At 36.5% G+C, this 17,567-nt stretch overlaps 1 protein-coding gene across 1 annotated transcript; it reads left to right on the top strand.

Moving 5' to 3' along the window:
• The first annotated feature begins 5,858 nt into the window (after nt 1–5,858).
• On the top strand, nt 5,859–8,657 carry LOC137959830 (uncharacterized). Its single transcript, XM_068807207.1, has 2 exons — nt 5,859–7,396; nt 8,542–8,657. Exon 1 carries the CDS (start codon nt 6,009–6,011, stop codon nt 7,386–7,388), a length of 1,380 nt encoding a protein of 459 aa, XP_068663308.1. The 5' UTR covers nt 5,859–6,008; the 3' UTR covers nt 7,389–7,396; nt 8,542–8,657.
• The last annotated feature ends 8,910 nt before the right edge of the window (nt 8,658–17,567 follow it).

Genomic DNA, 17,567 nt, shown 5'->3' with positions numbered 1-17,567 from the left:
GTTGGTGATCCGTATGGGTTGGGATGAGGAGGAAAATAGTGAGGTTGTTTTCATGAGATGTAGTGTGGATGATTGGGTTTGGGAATTTGTTTTGAGGATGGCCAAATTGAGAGTAAAAGTGGGAGTAAGTGAGTAAGTATTTTGCTGAGTGGGGAAGGTTTGGGCTATTGTGGCATTAACATAGGTAGTGATAGGGTATGTGGGTCATCTTTGGAATTGATTAAATCGGTGGGCTAAAATTTTAGATGGATAGGGTGAGATTTTATAGTCGGGTGTAAAAGTATGGATGTAATAGGTAATGGGTGTGGAGGATGGAATGGAGGAATAGAAAGAAGATTGGGGCGTTGGGTGGTAAGTTTGGCTTGGTGGGAAGGTGGTTGGAGGAGGGTGAGTGGGGTAATGTTTTGAAGAAAACTTGGTTGGAAAAAAAGATGGGGGAAAATGGTTGTAATGAAAGAGAAAACTTAGCAAATGTGGGTACAGTGACCCATGTCATTTCAATAGTGGCATTGAATGGGAGAGAACTTCTTAATTTGTTTCTTCTTGTTCTTCCCAGCTTTCCTCTCGAGTGTGGATTTGAGAGATAGAATTTTGACTTGTTGTTATAAGTCTAAACTCTTTTTTTCAAATGCAAGTCTATCACATGATAGCTTGTCTATCAATCCACTTTGTCTTGAAGCATTTGCCATGTGTCTTTCATTAGCATCCTTCAAGATACTAAGCTCATCTTTGAGTTTTGAAATTTTGTCTAATTGAGCATTGCATTTTTCTTTATACTTCTTTACTCTATGAGTTGATTTTTCTAATAACAATTCAAGTTCAATTTCATAGTCTGAGTCGCTTACCTCTTCGAAAGTGGTAGATTCGTCATCTTCAATCGCCATGAGTCCAATATCACTATCTTCTTCTTCCTAGTGGCTAGACTCTTCTTCCATAGTATCCCAAGCTAAGATCAAGACCTTCTTCTTATTCTTGGGATCTTTGCTTGTGGATGGGGTTCTTCTTTCAAGATTTGGGCATTTGTTCCTTCTATGCCCCGGTTTCCCACACTCAAAACAAATATCAAATTTCTTGAATGATTTGTCATTTTGAGTTCTATGTTGGCCTTCTTTAAAAAAAATCTTTTTCTTTTAGATTCTTTGAAGGTGTCTAGTGATGAAACTCACCTCATCGGAGCTTTCTTCACTAGAGATGCTTTCAATAGTCATTTTGGCAGTAAGAGCAATTATTTTTCTTTTTGGTTGCCCTTCCTCAACTTCTTGAAATCTCATCTCTTATATGAGAAGGATTCCTCGTAGCTCTTCCGAGCTCATAGTCCTAAAGTACGTGTTCTCATGAATGGTGGTCTTTCTCATGTCCCATGACTTTCGAAGTGCCTTGAGAAGCTTATCGTTTTGCCTATATAAGGAGATTTCTTCACCTAGGATATTCAACTCATTAATTATATGAGTGAACCTAGAGTTCATCTTAACTATCGATTCGCTCCTCTTCATTTTGAAATTGTCATATTGAGTTATCAATAAGCTAATCCTAGAATTATTTACTTTAGTGGTTCCTTCATGCGTGACCTCTAGTTTTTCCCATATGTCCTTGGGGGTCTTGCATGTAGAGACCTGATTGAACTCATTGGGTCCTATGGCACATAACAAAAGATTAATTGTCTTAGAGTTTATTTTGAACTACTCTTTATCTTTCCTAATCAGGTCATTGAATTCTTTTGTAACTGGAATGCCATTCTCAAGCTTTGAGGCTCAAAAGGGTCATTCAAGGTTATATGTCATATGTCTCAATCTATGGATTAAAGGAAGAATTTCATTCTTTCCTTCCAATATCCATAGTTTGTTCCATTGAACAAAGGAGGACAGTTGGCAAATTGTCCTTCGGGAATGAGCAATTTATCTTGAAATGTCATTTAATCATTTCAAAATCAAGGGGATTTTGATTCCAATTAAGTGTTTGGCCTGCTCTAATACCAATTGTTAGCCCAAACGATTACTCAAGAACGGGGTGAATTGAGAGTTTCAAGTTAAAGATTTAAGTTAGGCATGTAATAAAAAAACACGTGATATGACAATTTCAAAGTAAAACAAGCATTCACATAACATAGGAGACAAAAAAAAAATTGTTATTGATGTTCCCCTATTGGTCTTCACCACCCTTGCTTGGGAAATTCTTCTAATTTAAAAGCTCTAATAGAAGGAATTACACAAAGAGATTTTGGCTCTCCTTAAGCCATTTATATCTCAATACACTTTTTTTACAAGCTCAATTTCCCCAAGAGATTGACTAGATTATAGTTCTAGTTATGCCCTTCTATCTAGATTAAATAGGTTCTAGATGCACCTTTCTTAAATAAAAATAAAGAAACGAAAACTTACACCCAACACTAGGATAGTACCTTCTCCTCGAGCGATCCAAGCATCTGCTTTTCTCTAGCACAATGCGTAGTATATGGGAGCTTGACTAAAGTGAGGATAGGTGGAGGAAAGAGTGAGGATTAAGCAAGTGTGTAGCTCTCTTTCAGTCAAAAACACTTTAGAGAAGGAATTGCAAGTCTTTGAAAATAAAGGCTTAAGGATTTGCCAATAATTGTTTATTAACTTTTCTATGTATGGTGTGGTATTTATAATTTCTCCAATCCAAACTAGCCCATTTTTTTACTCTCTTAAATTTTGTTATTATCAAAATCAATAAGGGAGCCAACTTATGGTCAACAGATCTTTGTCAAAGAGAAACAAAACAAGCGATGGCAACAAGAAGATAATATGCATGAATAGGGCTAAGAGTCATGGATTTAGGAATTTGCTATGTTTTTGAAACAACCTATCTAACAATGTTAAATCTTCTTCTTTCTCTTCCTTTTATGTTGTTTACAAGGATAACACCCTTGTACTAGGATATGCTCAAGTAGGAGGATGATGAGATGTTGGCCTATTGAATTTTAGCTAAAACAAGATTGACTAGAATCATAAAGCTAATTGAAAAAATAGATTTTATTAAAAAATAACAAGGCCTGGGGAAGAACTAAACATAAGTTTTAGGACACCAAGTGAATTAAAACTCAAAACTAAATCTTAGATGAACCAATCTCAAAACTTAAAAGAAAGGGTGTTGGGACAAGAAGAACTTAGGAAAGAGAAAGACTCTTATAACTAAACAACTAATATAAATAGAAAACTAAAATAACTAAAACTTCTCTAAACATAAACACTTCTGTGAGACTTCCTCCCATGAAACTCTTGTTTGATCCCGCCATATTAATTATTGTTCTATGAGACTTCTTCCTATGATAGTCATGTAAGACTCTTTCATAGCTTTTCGTCACCAACCTAGGATACATAACACAATCGTCATCCATCGTATAGACAATCATATTCAAATTTAAGGTTCCAAATATTAGCCACGTTCAAAACTGCTAAAAGAGTAAAATTAGAGACTCAATAAGTTTTTTTTGTAGAGAAAATAAGTATGAAACAAAAACACCAAGAGATAACAACAACCTACAAAATAAGTAAACAAAAAAAAAAGATACCGATCTAAAGATGAAGAAAAGTCTATGCTCATAAAACCTGATCTTCCTTTGTTGAAGACCAACAGATAAATCTTTAAGTAAAGGATTATGGATTAACTTCTATTGATGGTTCAAGACAATAGAGAGGGAGATGAGAAGGCAAAGAAATGGTGCAAATTAGAGGTTGAGTAGGAGAGAAATAGACGAAGCAAACAATTGAAACAGAGAGAAGGTAAAATCAAAGGAAAAAGAGAGATCATGGAGATGGCAAGAGAAATTAAAACTAATGGATATTACAAGAGATCAAAAGAGAAAGCCCAAATTTCATATAGAAATGAGGGAAATAAAGATTAAAAAGATCGAAAGAGAGGGCAAGATTTTGAGATAGAAAGGGGGAGAAATTGAAGGGGAATAGAGTACTCACAAAGAGATGGGAGGGTAGGCTAGATTTGGCCGATGGAGGCAGATCAAAGGAGTTGGTTGTAGTAGTTTCAAAATGGGGAAGAGAGTTGTTAGCTTGGGTTGGGAAAAATCAGGTTTAGGAGAGTTGAGTCAACATGTGTTGGATTGAAATTAGGGGTATTTTTATCCCAAAGAGTATGATGTTGGCCCAGGTGGCTTCTCAAGAGGAGTGGTGAATTAAGTTTTTACAAATTTAAATTTAAGTGTGTGGGAATTAAAGTAAACAAAAGTGCAAGTATAAACATAAAATCACATACCACAAATGAACACCAAATATTTTGTTAGTGATGTCCCCCCTTTTGTATTCCTCGCCCAAGAACCTGTGCTTGGGAAATTCCACTAATAATCTCTCTATTAGCTTAGAATTATAATAAGGAGATATTAGCCCTCCTTCAAGTCATATGTATATCCAAATCCACAATCACAAATCAATTTTTTCAAGAGATTAACTAGTTTCTAGCTCTAGCAAGTCTTTCTATCTAGATTAAGAAAAGTTCTAGATGAACCTATCAAGAAATGAAAAATTACAAAAGAAAAGTAAGACTTATACCCTTTAAACTATGGAGAGATACCAAGCTTCCTGCCTTTGATGCACAATGGAGTAGATAAGAGCTTGATTAGAATGAATGCAAGTTGGAATTGAGAAAGGAATAGAATGATTTTTCAAAATAGACTCTCTTTCTCTAAATAAAATTTAGGAAGGAATTTCAAGTAATTGAGAATAAATTGCAGTATGTATGCCAATAAAATTTTATTAACTTCTTAATCGAACATTTGGTGAGGGTATTTATAAGTTTCCCAAAACAAACTTGTCATTTTTTGCCTGTTTACAAAAAAATATGACTCTACTTGGATCGATCAATGTAAAGTGATTGATCGATAAATCGTATGTAACGATTGTAATTTTTTTTAAAATGACTTACTCAATGGTATGATCGATCAATATCTTCCTGTCGGGTTTGACATTTTAAGTTAATCAATCAATGTATAGGGAATAATCGATCGGTCAAAATTCCTATTGACATGGTATAACAAGTATGATCGATCAATGACCTTGTTATCATCAATCATACTTTGTCCTTAGTTGGTAAAGTTCTATATGATCAATCAATGATTGGAGGTTAATTGATCAATCAACATGATTTTACATTGCTTGGACAACATTGATCGATCAGCCCACTTGGGTTGATCGATTATAGCATAATTTGGTCATGTTCTGCAACTTTGGTTGATCAATCATGCTTTATATTTTTGGCTTGTATATTTTCTGGTTAATCGATTGGCAAATGTTGACCGATCAATCCAATGCAAGTTCAAAATGTGGATTTTTAAAGTATGATTTTTTGTGATTCTAACATGTATTAAATGTATGTATGATTGTACATTAAGTTTTGGAAGGATTGAGGCTGCTCTCTTATATAAACTGAGTTTTGACATTTTCTCAATACTTCTTAAACTCTAGTTTTTAATTTTTTGTTTCTTCTTTTTTAGTGTGTTTCTTCAAGAACACTTTGACATTCTATGAAGCTCGAGGAGGTCTTTGAGATCTTTATATCGGTTCATTGCTTAGACCTTTGAATTTTGTCTCTTAAAAGAAATGCATCTAAAATGCTTGATTTGTAATTGTTACAGTAATTAAGTTTTGTTTTAATCAAAATAAAGAAGGGATGTGAATGGTGAAATGGACATATCGGATCTATGAATTATGAATTTGGCATTAATTAGTTTATAATCCATAAAATATTTTAAGAGAAATCATGGAGTCCGCCAATCAACGGTAACCATGATGCCACGTCAAAACAAGGCGTCACTTTTGAACCGTCGGCTCCTGTCCGAGTTAAGGAGAGGAGAAATGGGAAAATGCCGGAAGTCACAAAACTGCAGCGACGGTTGTCTTTCTTTATTGTTCGTTTGAGACTTTATTGTTCGGAAGCGGAGCTTCTGAAAATCCTTCTTTGGGGGGAACAAGAAAGATCCCTCTGAAACCCGATTCTTCTTTCTTCCATTTTTCAGGTAGAGATTTATTATAAATTTCATGGATTTCTTCAAATCCGTTTTCACCGCTGACCGGGATCCGTCCGATCCGCAAGATCCCCCATCCAATTCTCCTGAAAAGCAATCACAATCAGTGAAACAAGGAGAGTTTCTTGAACAGGATGATGAAAAATCGTCGATCGACCAAAGCCCTAGCCCCAATTCTTCCTCGTCTAGCGGTGGCGTTTGGTCCTTCGGTGGTCTCATCAAAACTATCACGACGAAGTCCGATTCAGTGATCCAAACTTACCGCCGGGATTTAGAAGAGTTCAGCTCCGAACTCAAAAAGGAAACATCCATTCTTCGAGAAGCCATCAAGGACCTCCCTGGTTCTCTAGAAGCTGGCGCCTCTGTTGCTCAAGAATCTCTGGAGACTGTTGGCCAGGCTATTGATGAATTCGGAAGTTCGGTTTGGAGAGGGACGGCTGAGATCATTATTCATGGTAAGGACGCGTTGCTTGTTGATCAGGACAGTGATTATTCTGACCTGCAAAACAATGGTAGTTCGAGTAGGACTGCTGTCCGCTACAGTAGATTTGAGGCACAGATTCATGTACTGCAGTCTGATTTGAATACTTACAAGGAAGAAGCTGAGGATTTGGGTGATTTTGAGAAATGGAAATTGGGATTTTCCTGGGATGAAAAGGCGGATGAGATGGACGCTCTGCTTTCTGAGAATGGGGTAGTGGAGGGAATTTATGGGAAGCTTGTTCCGGGTGTTATTAGCCCGGAGACATTTTGGCTCAGGTACTTCTACAAGGTTTATAAGCTTAAGCAAATGGAAGATGCTAGAGTTAATCTTGTTAAACGGGCGATCTCAGGAGAAGACGAGGAAGAGTTAAGTTGGGAAGTTGATGAAGAAGAAGAAGAGCTGAAGGACTCAAAGAATTTACTATCAGTGAATGCAGAGTTGGAGAAGAAAGTCAAAGATGAGGACCAGGAAATGTCAGCCGAGAAGAAGCCTGTTGGAGTATCCGAAAAAAGTTCCAGTGATGAAGTTGCTGAGAAGGACATTGTTGCTGAGCCCGTCAGAATCCATGGAACTGAGGAGAAATTATCCTCAGAGACAATGACTGATTCTTCTGAACCCAAGAATGATGACTCCGCTGCAAAGTCTGATGAGAAATCTTTGGAAGGAAAGGCGGAGCCTGGTGACTCAAGCAAAGGTAGTGATTTTTCAGTCGTTTCAAGCCAACGGTCCTCTCATGAGGAGGAGGATCTTGGCTGGGATGAAATTGAAGATTTGGGAAGTAACGATGAAAAGAAGATGACCACTGTTGGGAGCCCCAACAAGATTGATATACGCAAGAGACTGAGTGCAGCAGAAGAAGGTGAAGATCTGAATTGGGATATTGAAGATGATGAACCTGTGAAGCAATAATTTCTAAGGTTTAGATGTTTTACCTACTCAAAATGTCTTTACGTGCTCTCTTCGTTTCTGTTTCTCTTTGGCAGTTCTCTTTCAAGTGTTTAGCGCACTTTTGGATACACAATTGTTCAATCACTTTGATCATTTTCTAATGTAAATAATGATCTGTATATCTCAGCATTTTTTAAGCAATCATGTTCGCCATTTTATTTTACTTTTTGCTGCTTTGTGTTTCGGTCTACTTGATCTGCTTGTGGTTTAGGGATTCTGGCTGTATATCATTATGGACCCTTCTGTTGGGTGGTTTGCAGGTAGCATTTACAAAAGTGAGTTATATATTGGATTCACTAAATGAATCATTGCGTGGGTTGAGCCTTGGCTTGATCACCACATTGGGGGATTTCTTGATACGCATTGTTATGTTTTTTTTTGTTTTTTGGTTTGGAGAAAGAAATATGCACTGGGTTAAATGTCAAAACTCAGTGATCCTTTTTCTCAGATTTAGGTAATTTGTGAATGCCAATTATTATGAGTCCATTCTAAAAGTTTTTTGTGTCCATCAATATATTCTGGTGTTATTATGTGAAACTTAAGCTATTTCACTTTGAAGTTTATCTGGGGTTGGCAGGGACAATATTAACTTATGATGTAGCATCCAAATTGTGCTACTGTAGGTGATTCGATGATTGTTCTTTATTTGGTGGCCAAATGGCTTACTGTTAATTTCATTTCTCTATTCAAGCCAGGTATTAGTGATTGAAACCTATAGGGAAATTGGTTGTTTGAGCACATTAAGTGATCACTGAAGTTGTTAAATCCGGCGGCAAGTGAAGTTGTTTTCAAGATTATCTCCAGTTGGATTGAGGAATCTCTTAGTGTTTAAAGGCTCTGAGAGAACATAATGATTTCTTAGGACTTGGTTTCTGTGTACATATGCTATTCTTTATGGGAATTCTGAATATACTTCTAAGATTTGTAATTTATGTTTAATATTGTGACACTGGTGCTATTGTGCTTCAACTAATTCCAATATGAACTCGTGTTGTAAACACTCCCACCATTGGTTCCCATTGGTTACAATATGGCTGTTCTTAGTTTTTATCAGAAGATGGATTTGTCTGTGACTTGTCCTCAAAGTGAAAACTGAAACATTTTGGTTTGACAGAGAAGGCAAAAGAATGATGTGAATTGGAAACCCAGGCGTCTGAAGGGATTAATGGTTTTACCCACTCTTTTGTGGGCGTGAAAATGCATTTGGAGGCACTCCCTATGGTGTAGAGAATTGGGCAATTTAGCTGAGAAATCAGCCTTTTGAAATCCCTCCGAATGATCAAATATCTCCCTAGTGTTTGCAACTTAGCGTATCTGGAGGTTATCATCAGCTCAGTGGGAAAACCAGGCTCAGGTGGTCATTCAAGAACATTATATTGGATTTTGACCTTGCCTTCTTCTGGCCTCAGATCATCATAACCGGACCTGCTCCCTCGTTCAGTTGAGAACTAACTAAAACCTGGAATGAGACCCATGAAAGAAAAGGTCCCTTGCTAAAGGGAGAGCCTACCCTCATCTACGTTGTGTCGAACTTCTGCATGGTGGAAAGGAGATGGGAAAGAGATAACATCTCTCTTACGGTGAGTCTTTTTAAGTCCTTGAGGACTCTTCCTTCGTTGAGCTCTTCAATTTTTTTCACTCTACGGTTTCATCAATATTTTATTCTCTCATGAGTCACCTGTGTGTGAGATACATGCACACATGCATGCTAGGTACCTACATGTGTCTGTGCCTGCCACACGTGTGTGCATGTGTGACATGTGGGGTGAAGCAAATATGATTTTTTTATGAAACGTTTGGAATTATACGACTATTGGGATGAATGTGGATAATAATCATTGGATGAAAATGGTTACAAATCTAAATGGTTTGATCAACCAGTTACTTATCTGGACTATTAGATCATGCGGTTATAGATCTAAATGATTATATTAGGTAGTTACTGATCTGGACCATCAGATCATTCAATTATAGATTTAAATGGTAAGATTAAACAATTACTTATCTTTGTTGACCTAGGTCGACTCATTCCCATATCTTGACGATAGCAAAATTGTTAGATTCTAGGATTTTATACTTGAAAATGTTAGGTTTGAAGAGAAGAAGAAAGGACAAGTTTTGATGTGTGTGTGTGTGTGTGTGTGGGAGAAAGAGAGAGAGAGAAAGAGAGAGAACTCTAGTAGAAAGAAGGAGAGAATTAGGCACAAAGAGAAGAGCTCGAATTGTATGTTAGAGCCCCCTCCACTCTTATTTATAATGAAAAGTGCCACAATAAAGGGACTAAAATACCCTTGTATATGATATATAATAAATAACTAAAGAAAACATAGAAATTATAAATTATGCCATTAAACTTAATTCATCTTCTTCAACATTTCCCTTCAATATGGTGAAGAAGTATCAAATACTCTTAAGTTTGAAGCAAGTGATAGCGGTGACCAACTACTATTGCTTTTATAAAAATATTTGTTAGTTGATTTTTAGATGGGATGTAGTGCATAGATATGACACTAATTTGTAGTTTCTCTCAAACAATATAGCAATCAATTTCAATGTGTTTTGGTCTTTTATGAAAGACTGGATAAGTTGCAATGTGAATAGTGATTAGTTGTCACAATGAAGTTATTTAGGTTTGGTTATTGGAAGACCAAGTTCTCGCATCAAGGACTCAAGCCACAACAACTTGCTTACTGCATGTGCTATAGCCCTATATTCTACTTCAACACTTTGTTTTTCCTTTCTCCATGTGAATAAATTTTCTCTTATTATTGTGCAATAATTGGAGGTAGATTTCTTATCATCAAGAGAACCGGCCCAATCTGCATCTACAAATTTTTTAACATTAGTATGCCCATGATATTTATATGATTATCTTTACCTATTCTAATGCCATTCAATGAGACTATAGAGGTTGATGAATAAATTGATTTATAACACTAACAAACTAAGATATATTAGGCCTTGTAAATGTGAGATAAATAAGTTATTAACCAATCGTTGAAATCTACCAACATCCACATTACCTCTAGATTCAACACAGTTTACGATTTCATCTATAGCAGTATCAGTTGGCTTACAACCAAATATACTTGTTTATTTCAGAAGATCAAGAATATACTTTCTTTGAGACAAGATTATGCCATCACTATTTTGGAAAACCTTTATACAGAGACAATACTTCAATAAACCAATATCTTTGGTTTGGAAAACATTATTCAAATCCTTTTAACTTGCTGAATTCATGTAGTATTACTACCCGTTATAGCAATTCCATTTATATAAACAGGCATAAGAATCATACCTTGTAGAGATTTTTTTGGTGAACACCGAATGATTACTTTCACATTTTGTAAAATCAAGTTTTACAACCACCTTAGTAAATTTATCAAACCAAGCACGAGGTGACCGCTCCACTACATAAATTGACTTATTAAGTCTACATACTTTCTCCCTCTCAATCATATAACTAGGTTGTTGAACCATATAAACCTCCTCAGATAAGTCACCATAAAAAAAAACATTTTTAACATCTAACTGAAATATAGACCACTTAAAATTTGCATCAAGAGAGATCATACCTTGTACAAATTTTAGCTTGGCCATTGGAGAAAGTGTTTCATCATAATCAACGCAATATGATTGGGTATAACCTTTCGATCAAGTTTTTATATCAATTCTCTCAGTGGAGTTGAGGTATGGAACAAAGTTCGGTTTTGAACCTCTCTTGGCTCATAAAGATAAGTTTTTTTTTTATTCTTTTCCTTGAGATGAATGCTGCCATATATCTCAAAAGCTGAAGGTTTATTAAGCATGCTTTGATCATAAAATATAGAGTTATTGCATCTTATATATTAGCTTTAGCTTGGTTGATGTCGATGTGTTTATCCATGCTACTTTTGGTAAAAGAGATCAGTTTTAGATTGATACAACTTGTCGAATTTTGGTTTTTTATTTGTTGAATGAAGATTTGTTATCCCATTGATAGTTCCTTGGTGCTTTATGATTAAAAGGGTATATTTACATGTGTTTAAAGTTGTTAAGAATGAAGATTGATATCATAGTTCAAGTTTTTTTTTTTAACTCGTGAAGGTGATTGCATTGGCACAAGAGATTTTTTTTTTTTTTTTTTTGGAGAAAGGATACATCTTGTTCTTTCACATTGGAAGATCTTCTATCATTAAGATTGGTTATGGATTTTCTTTTCTAAAAGTTTAAGAGGAAAAAAAGAAAGAAAAGGTTGGAGTCACATGATTAGTTAGTACATGACTTATAGAAGCAAAGTTCCTTCTTTAGAAGATTCTCAAAATTGATTGAGATATATTGAATTGGGTATAATTTCACATACCTTTATCTTCTCATTTGATTATATTAAACGTAAGGAAAATATTAGAAAGACTTACCCAAAAGATTCAAGAAAAAAAAGTTGCAAAGGTTGGTTCTTTGGGATATTTGTTAGCCCCAAACCACTAGAAGGAAATGTTCCTTCTCAAAAAGATCTCCCTAATATCCGAGATCTCCTTCGTGGTATGGTTACTGATTACCTTGCTTAATAATCTCCTTCCCTAAAATATTTACGGCAAATCAAGAATTGAGATTGATTACCGCATGTGTGAAGACTAGAAGCAAAGCTGATAATTGAATGTGGAACACGTATCGGGTTCCACATGCCCATAGGGTGTGCGCATGTATGAGTGGGACCGATTCTATTTTAGGACCCCATATCGGATCCAAAATTGGATTTGGGGTTGAAAATTGGAACAGACCATCTCATGAGCATGAGACCTCATGGATCATCTCCCTCCTCTTGTCCGTTATTGGCAGAGAGGTAGGTAGCTAAACCGTGAGGACCTCTCTGTTGGCCATGGCTTCTTCGGGCAATGTCCCGATGGTTGTGACCATCTTCAACCACCAGAAGTGAAAAAACTAAAGAAAAGATGATAAGAAGGGAGATGAAGAAAAATCTAGAGAAAAGGAAAACAGAGAGAAAGGATAAAAAACTGGGAGAAGAAGAAAACTTGGAAGAAGAAGAAAACTAAGAGAAGAGGAAGAAATGAGAAGGAAATAAACTGTGAAGAAGAAGAAAATGAGAAAGAAAAAAAGAAGAAGAAGCCAAAAGAGAAGAAAAGCAAGAAGAAGATGAAGCCAGAAGAAATAAACCAAGGAAAAAAAGAAAAAAAAGAAGAAGAGGTGGCAAGAAGAATAAGAAAGATAGTAACTTGGAAAAAGTTGACGATTTCTCGACTGTAGCAACAACTATTCGCAATTGCAGATCTTGAGCTTCAACAAATCAAGAACTAAAACAACAATAACAATCCTCTACTACTCACGAACAACAATAGTGACAACAACAGATGAACGACAACAAAAATAGTCTGGCAATTGATGAGGAATCATAATTGAAGAAGAGTAGCTAAGAGAAGCGAAGTTTGATAGAGTTTGAGTGTGAAAATTTGAAAAAAAATGAGATAAAATTTCTTACGTTGGTAACTTACAAGGTGTAAAATGTCTTCTTAGTAGGCCCATAAAAAATCCATGTGTATTTCAAAGAATACATTGACCAACAAAGTTAGATTTGTAAGAGGACTCAAGTAGATCGAAGCAAGAAGTAGACAGTGGACCCATACGGTGATTGGTAACATCAACTCCCATCAAGATTCAAATTCAATTATAAATCTGCATGAACAAATATTAATGCAAGGAAGCTAAATTTTCCACATAATCAACCACATGAGCTGGGCCCACAATCTCTCAAGCACTCCCAAATTATTGCAACCAAATACTCATTAAATTGATCAACCATGAGTTGGCCAAAGCGGGTCCATTTTTCGTTTTGGTCACGTTGGTTATTTAGTTGAGGTGATGAAGTGCATACAAGTTAAGCCTAAAAATCTATCAAGACACTATATTGATAATCTAAGGAGCCACAATTTCCCAAGTTATGGAGATCAGAGGTGCAACCACTAAGTGTGAAGTCGTTCAGTCTTGTTGTACCATGCAAGTTAGCTCTACAAAAAGGAAAAGAAAAAGTGTTTCAAGCCGTATCAATCTATGAACGAAGTTTGAAGTTGGGGGGAGGGGGCACTTGATCACCAATTTGAAAATTTTGTTAAACGGTTGATTAATGGTCAAATTAAAGTTTCAATTAAAATCAGAGTGAACTACCAACCAAGGTCCAATCAATGTTCAAGATAAAGTGAATTCTACTGACTCACTACCAAAATCAAATTAGGAAAAGGGCACTTACATGGCACCTAAGTGCCACATAAGCAAGGGAGTTGGTACGTAGGTGACACTTGGCATTGCAAAGAAGTTTCACCCAAGCAATGAGGTGGCACATAGGTGACACTTGGCTTTATAGAAAGGTTCCACCTAAAAGAAGAGGTGGCTCTATGGATAAGGTGAAGTGTCATGCTCTATGGAGAGTAGAAATAGTCTTCCCATGTCTTTTTCCCTTGCAAATGTACCTACATTTGGGGGAAGAAGAAGAAAAGAGGGAGAAAAATGTGGGTTACTTGAACAACTCTCACCACCCTATAGATAGAGGTTCCCCTGGAGATTTGGGAGGATTCTTGGAAGAACTTAATTTCGAGATAAATTTTCTAGAGAATTTTATTAAGTTTCAAAGTACATCAAAACTCCGTCAATGAGAAAAGAAGTGCTCGAATTGTGCTCTCGACGCTGCAAATCTCAAGTCACTTTGAAGCCTCATCGGTTTTGTAACAACAGTTTATTTCATTTACAACTACTTTGTTACTATCGTAGCAACAAGCAATTTCATTTGAAACTATTTCGTTACAATCCTCAAAATTGTTACAGACAATATGATATCAAATATTCTTGTCAAGCATTGAGTGGAGGCTAGTTACAAATCAAAGCTAGTCAACCATGAAAGTTTCAGCACATATGTTGGAGTAAGTGAAGTTAGAGTCAAATTCCTGCATGGAGATCGAATCAAAGGGTTAAGTCCAAGGTTGAACACATGTAACTTCTCCTTTGTTGCTTTCAAAGAGCAAAAAGCTCCCAAAGAAAGGATGAGGGAGCCGGGTAGAGGCCCCATTCACAATTGCATACGCAAATAGCTTTCTTTACTTGCTCAATGTTCTCTATGGTGATTGCTTGATATATTTCAATGCTTAAGTCTCTCTTCGTATCTCTCAATGCTTAATTCGCTCAATCACCATCATCAACTGGCAAATCTGGAATGGGGGCTTTCATGTATTTCTTTCCCATATTCTTTTAATAAAATAAGATTTGTTTTATGGCAAGGAGGAGGCTTCAACTACTCCCATGATCATACTTTAATAAAAGTGTAAGTGGTCGGGGCTGTCAAGGGAGTGAGGGACCTGAAGGGGTTCTTGAGGATGAAGAGCTAGGTTGACTACTTCCGCTCTTCATAATCCATTAATTTTATAGTTTATTCTTGCTTTATTTTTTATTCTTTCTCCCGCCCATCACACAATTTGGCTTCTAATTTTCTTTACTAATAATGTACTTCTTCAGGTTTAATATACATGAGATGAGAACCTCCGTAGCTGAATTATTCCAATTGATTTTAATTCTTTTTCTGTGTCATACTCCTATCATTGGATTCCATTATTCCATTGAACGACACACCAATGACAACTAGGGTTGGCACCAATCCAAATCGGTTAAAAAAAGCTCGACTCAGTTTAGTTTTTACTTGAGTTCAGCTCAAGCTCAAACTTGAAATAAGGCTCATTGAGATAACAAATCAAGCTTGAGATTTTCCTTGCTCGACATGTTAGCTCGTGAGCCGACTCTGTTAAAATCTTTATTTTCGATTGAGAAATACATCACAGATTACATTTACATATAGGGAACGTATCCCATTTGAATTCAAATACAGGAAGTAAATTTTGGATCATAAGACCCGTTAGTTTCGGATCTTCAACACTCCCCCTCAAGTTGGAGTGTATGTCAATGATACCCAACTTGTCGAGTAATGCCTAAAATTGGGACGAACTCAACGCCTTAGTAAATAAGTCTCTAGTTTGGTCGTTGCTTCGTATGTGGGTTGTCTTAATCATCCCTGCTTGAATCTTTTCACAAACTAAGTGACAATCAATTTCGATGTGCTTGGTTCATTCATGAAAGATCAGATTTGAGGCGATGTGTAGAGCAACTTGGTTGTCACAATACAACATAGTTGGCTGAGTATGTACGATTTTCAAGTTTTTCAAACACATTCTTCAACCAGGTAATTTCGCAACATGTAGTAGCCATAAAACGATACTCTATCTTAGCAATTGATCAAGCCACCATAGTTTGCTTCTTTGTTTTCCATGAAATGGTGATTGTCCATGAAATATACAATGCCCTGTTATTGACCTTCATGTGTCCCTGTAGTGAGCCTAATCTGCATTACAAAATATATTTAATTAGAGTGTACTTGTAGAGGATAATAGAATACCTTGTCCTGGAGTTTGTTTCAGGTATCAAAAACTCTATGTGTTGCCTCAAGGTGTGGTGTACGTGTTTTTTCCATAATTGGCTTAGAACATGGACGAGAACATGGACGGCGTAGACCATATCTAGTCTAGTAATGGTTAAGTAGATCAATCTTCCCACAAGACGACTGTATGATAAAGGATCATTTAGGAGTTCACAATCGGATTGTGTAAGAGCCAAGTTTTGCTCCATTGGGAACCTTATAGGTTTTGCTCCTAGAAATCCAACATCTTTTAATATCTCCAAGGCATATTTCCTTTGGGAGAGGGAAATCCCCTTTGAAGATCTTGCTACTTCTATGCCCAAGAGCTGACCAAGATCCTTAAGTTTGAACTGCTTGGATAATAATTGTTTCACATCTTCAATATGTTGCAGATTGTTACCTGTCAAAATCACGTCATCAACATATACAAGTATTGCTATAAAACTACCTTTGTCGGATTGGGCGAATAAAGAATAATCTACCTTTGACTGATGAAACCTAGTAGTCTTGAGGGTTGTGGAAAACTTCAAAAAACACTATCGAGAAACTTGTTTCAAGCAGTATAGGGACTTATTTAGTTTGCACACTCGAATCTCCCCCTTTCGTCCAAAATCGAGGGGTATTGACATGTAGACATCTTCATCAAGATCACCATGTAAGAACGCATTGTTGACACCGAGTTGGTGAAGATGCCATCCTTGAACAGCAAAAACACTCAATAGGACATGTATAATAACCAACTTGGCAATTGGGGCGAACGTCTCTTGATAGTAAGTCCTTCAATATGATTGTATCCTTTGGCGACTAAGCGATCTTTGTAATGCTCGACGGTGTCATCAGATTTGAGTTTGACTTTGTATTCCCATTTACATCCAATGGGTTTCATGCTAGGTGGAAAAGAGACGAGCATCCATGTGTGGTTAGCCTAGAGGGTTTGAATTTCATCATTCATTGTTTAACACCATTTAGGATCCCTCACAGCCAGTAAGAAACTAGTTGGTTCTTTTGTAATGGTTAATGAAGTAGTAAAAGCTTTATGAGATGGGGATAATTAGGCATAAGAAAGAACGTGAGAGAGCGCATAAGGTGTACCCTATGTGGTAACCACGTTGGAGGTAGAAGATTGTTCAAGTTGTGATGGTAAGGTCGTTTCCACATAAAAATCCTGAAGGAAACCGGGTCGCTTAATTGGTCTGGTAAAGGGGCGACAAGCAGGAGGTGGTATAGGAGTGGGAAAAGGTATTTAGGGGGAAGAAGTATAATCAACATTTGCAATATTAGGACTCATTGACTGAGGAGGTGTGTCTAAAAGAGGATTAATAGAAGGTGTGTCTGATAGAGGGTCATCATAAAAAGCAGACATTGTAGGACGAAACATGAAACTCTTATTTGCAGCGGAAATATGTTTAAGAGGGAATTCCTTTTCAAAGAAAGTGACATCTTGGGAGATGAATACTCTATTGAGGTGAAGATCATAAACCCTATATCCCTTTTGTCAATAAGGGTACCCAAGAAAAACGCAATGGATGACACGCACATCAAATTTGGATGACTTGTGGGTGTGAGAGGGGGGCAAAACATAAACATCCAAAAACTCATAAATGGGAGTAAGTGGGGATAAGATTAAATAACTACTTATAAGGTGTTTTGCCTTGCAAGACTGAGGTAGGTGTTCGATTTATGCAATA

Source organism: Aristolochia californica, unplaced genomic scaffold (genome assembly GCF_029961685.1).
Source record: "Aristolochia californica isolate CCGP_79_NKW_82.1479 unplaced genomic scaffold, dmAriCali1.0.hap1 SCAF_3, whole genome shotgun sequence".
NCBI classification, from domain to species: Eukaryota; Viridiplantae; Streptophyta; class Magnoliopsida; order Piperales; family Aristolochiaceae; genus Aristolochia; species Aristolochia californica.
This window is presented reverse-complemented; position numbering and strand designations above follow the sequence as displayed.

What these genes read in the sequence shown, in the direction of transcription:
- LOC137959830 (XM_068807207.1), top strand. Translation starts at nt 6,009, where the DNA reads ATGGATTTCTTCAAATCCGTTTTCACCGCTGACCGGGATCCGTCCGAT.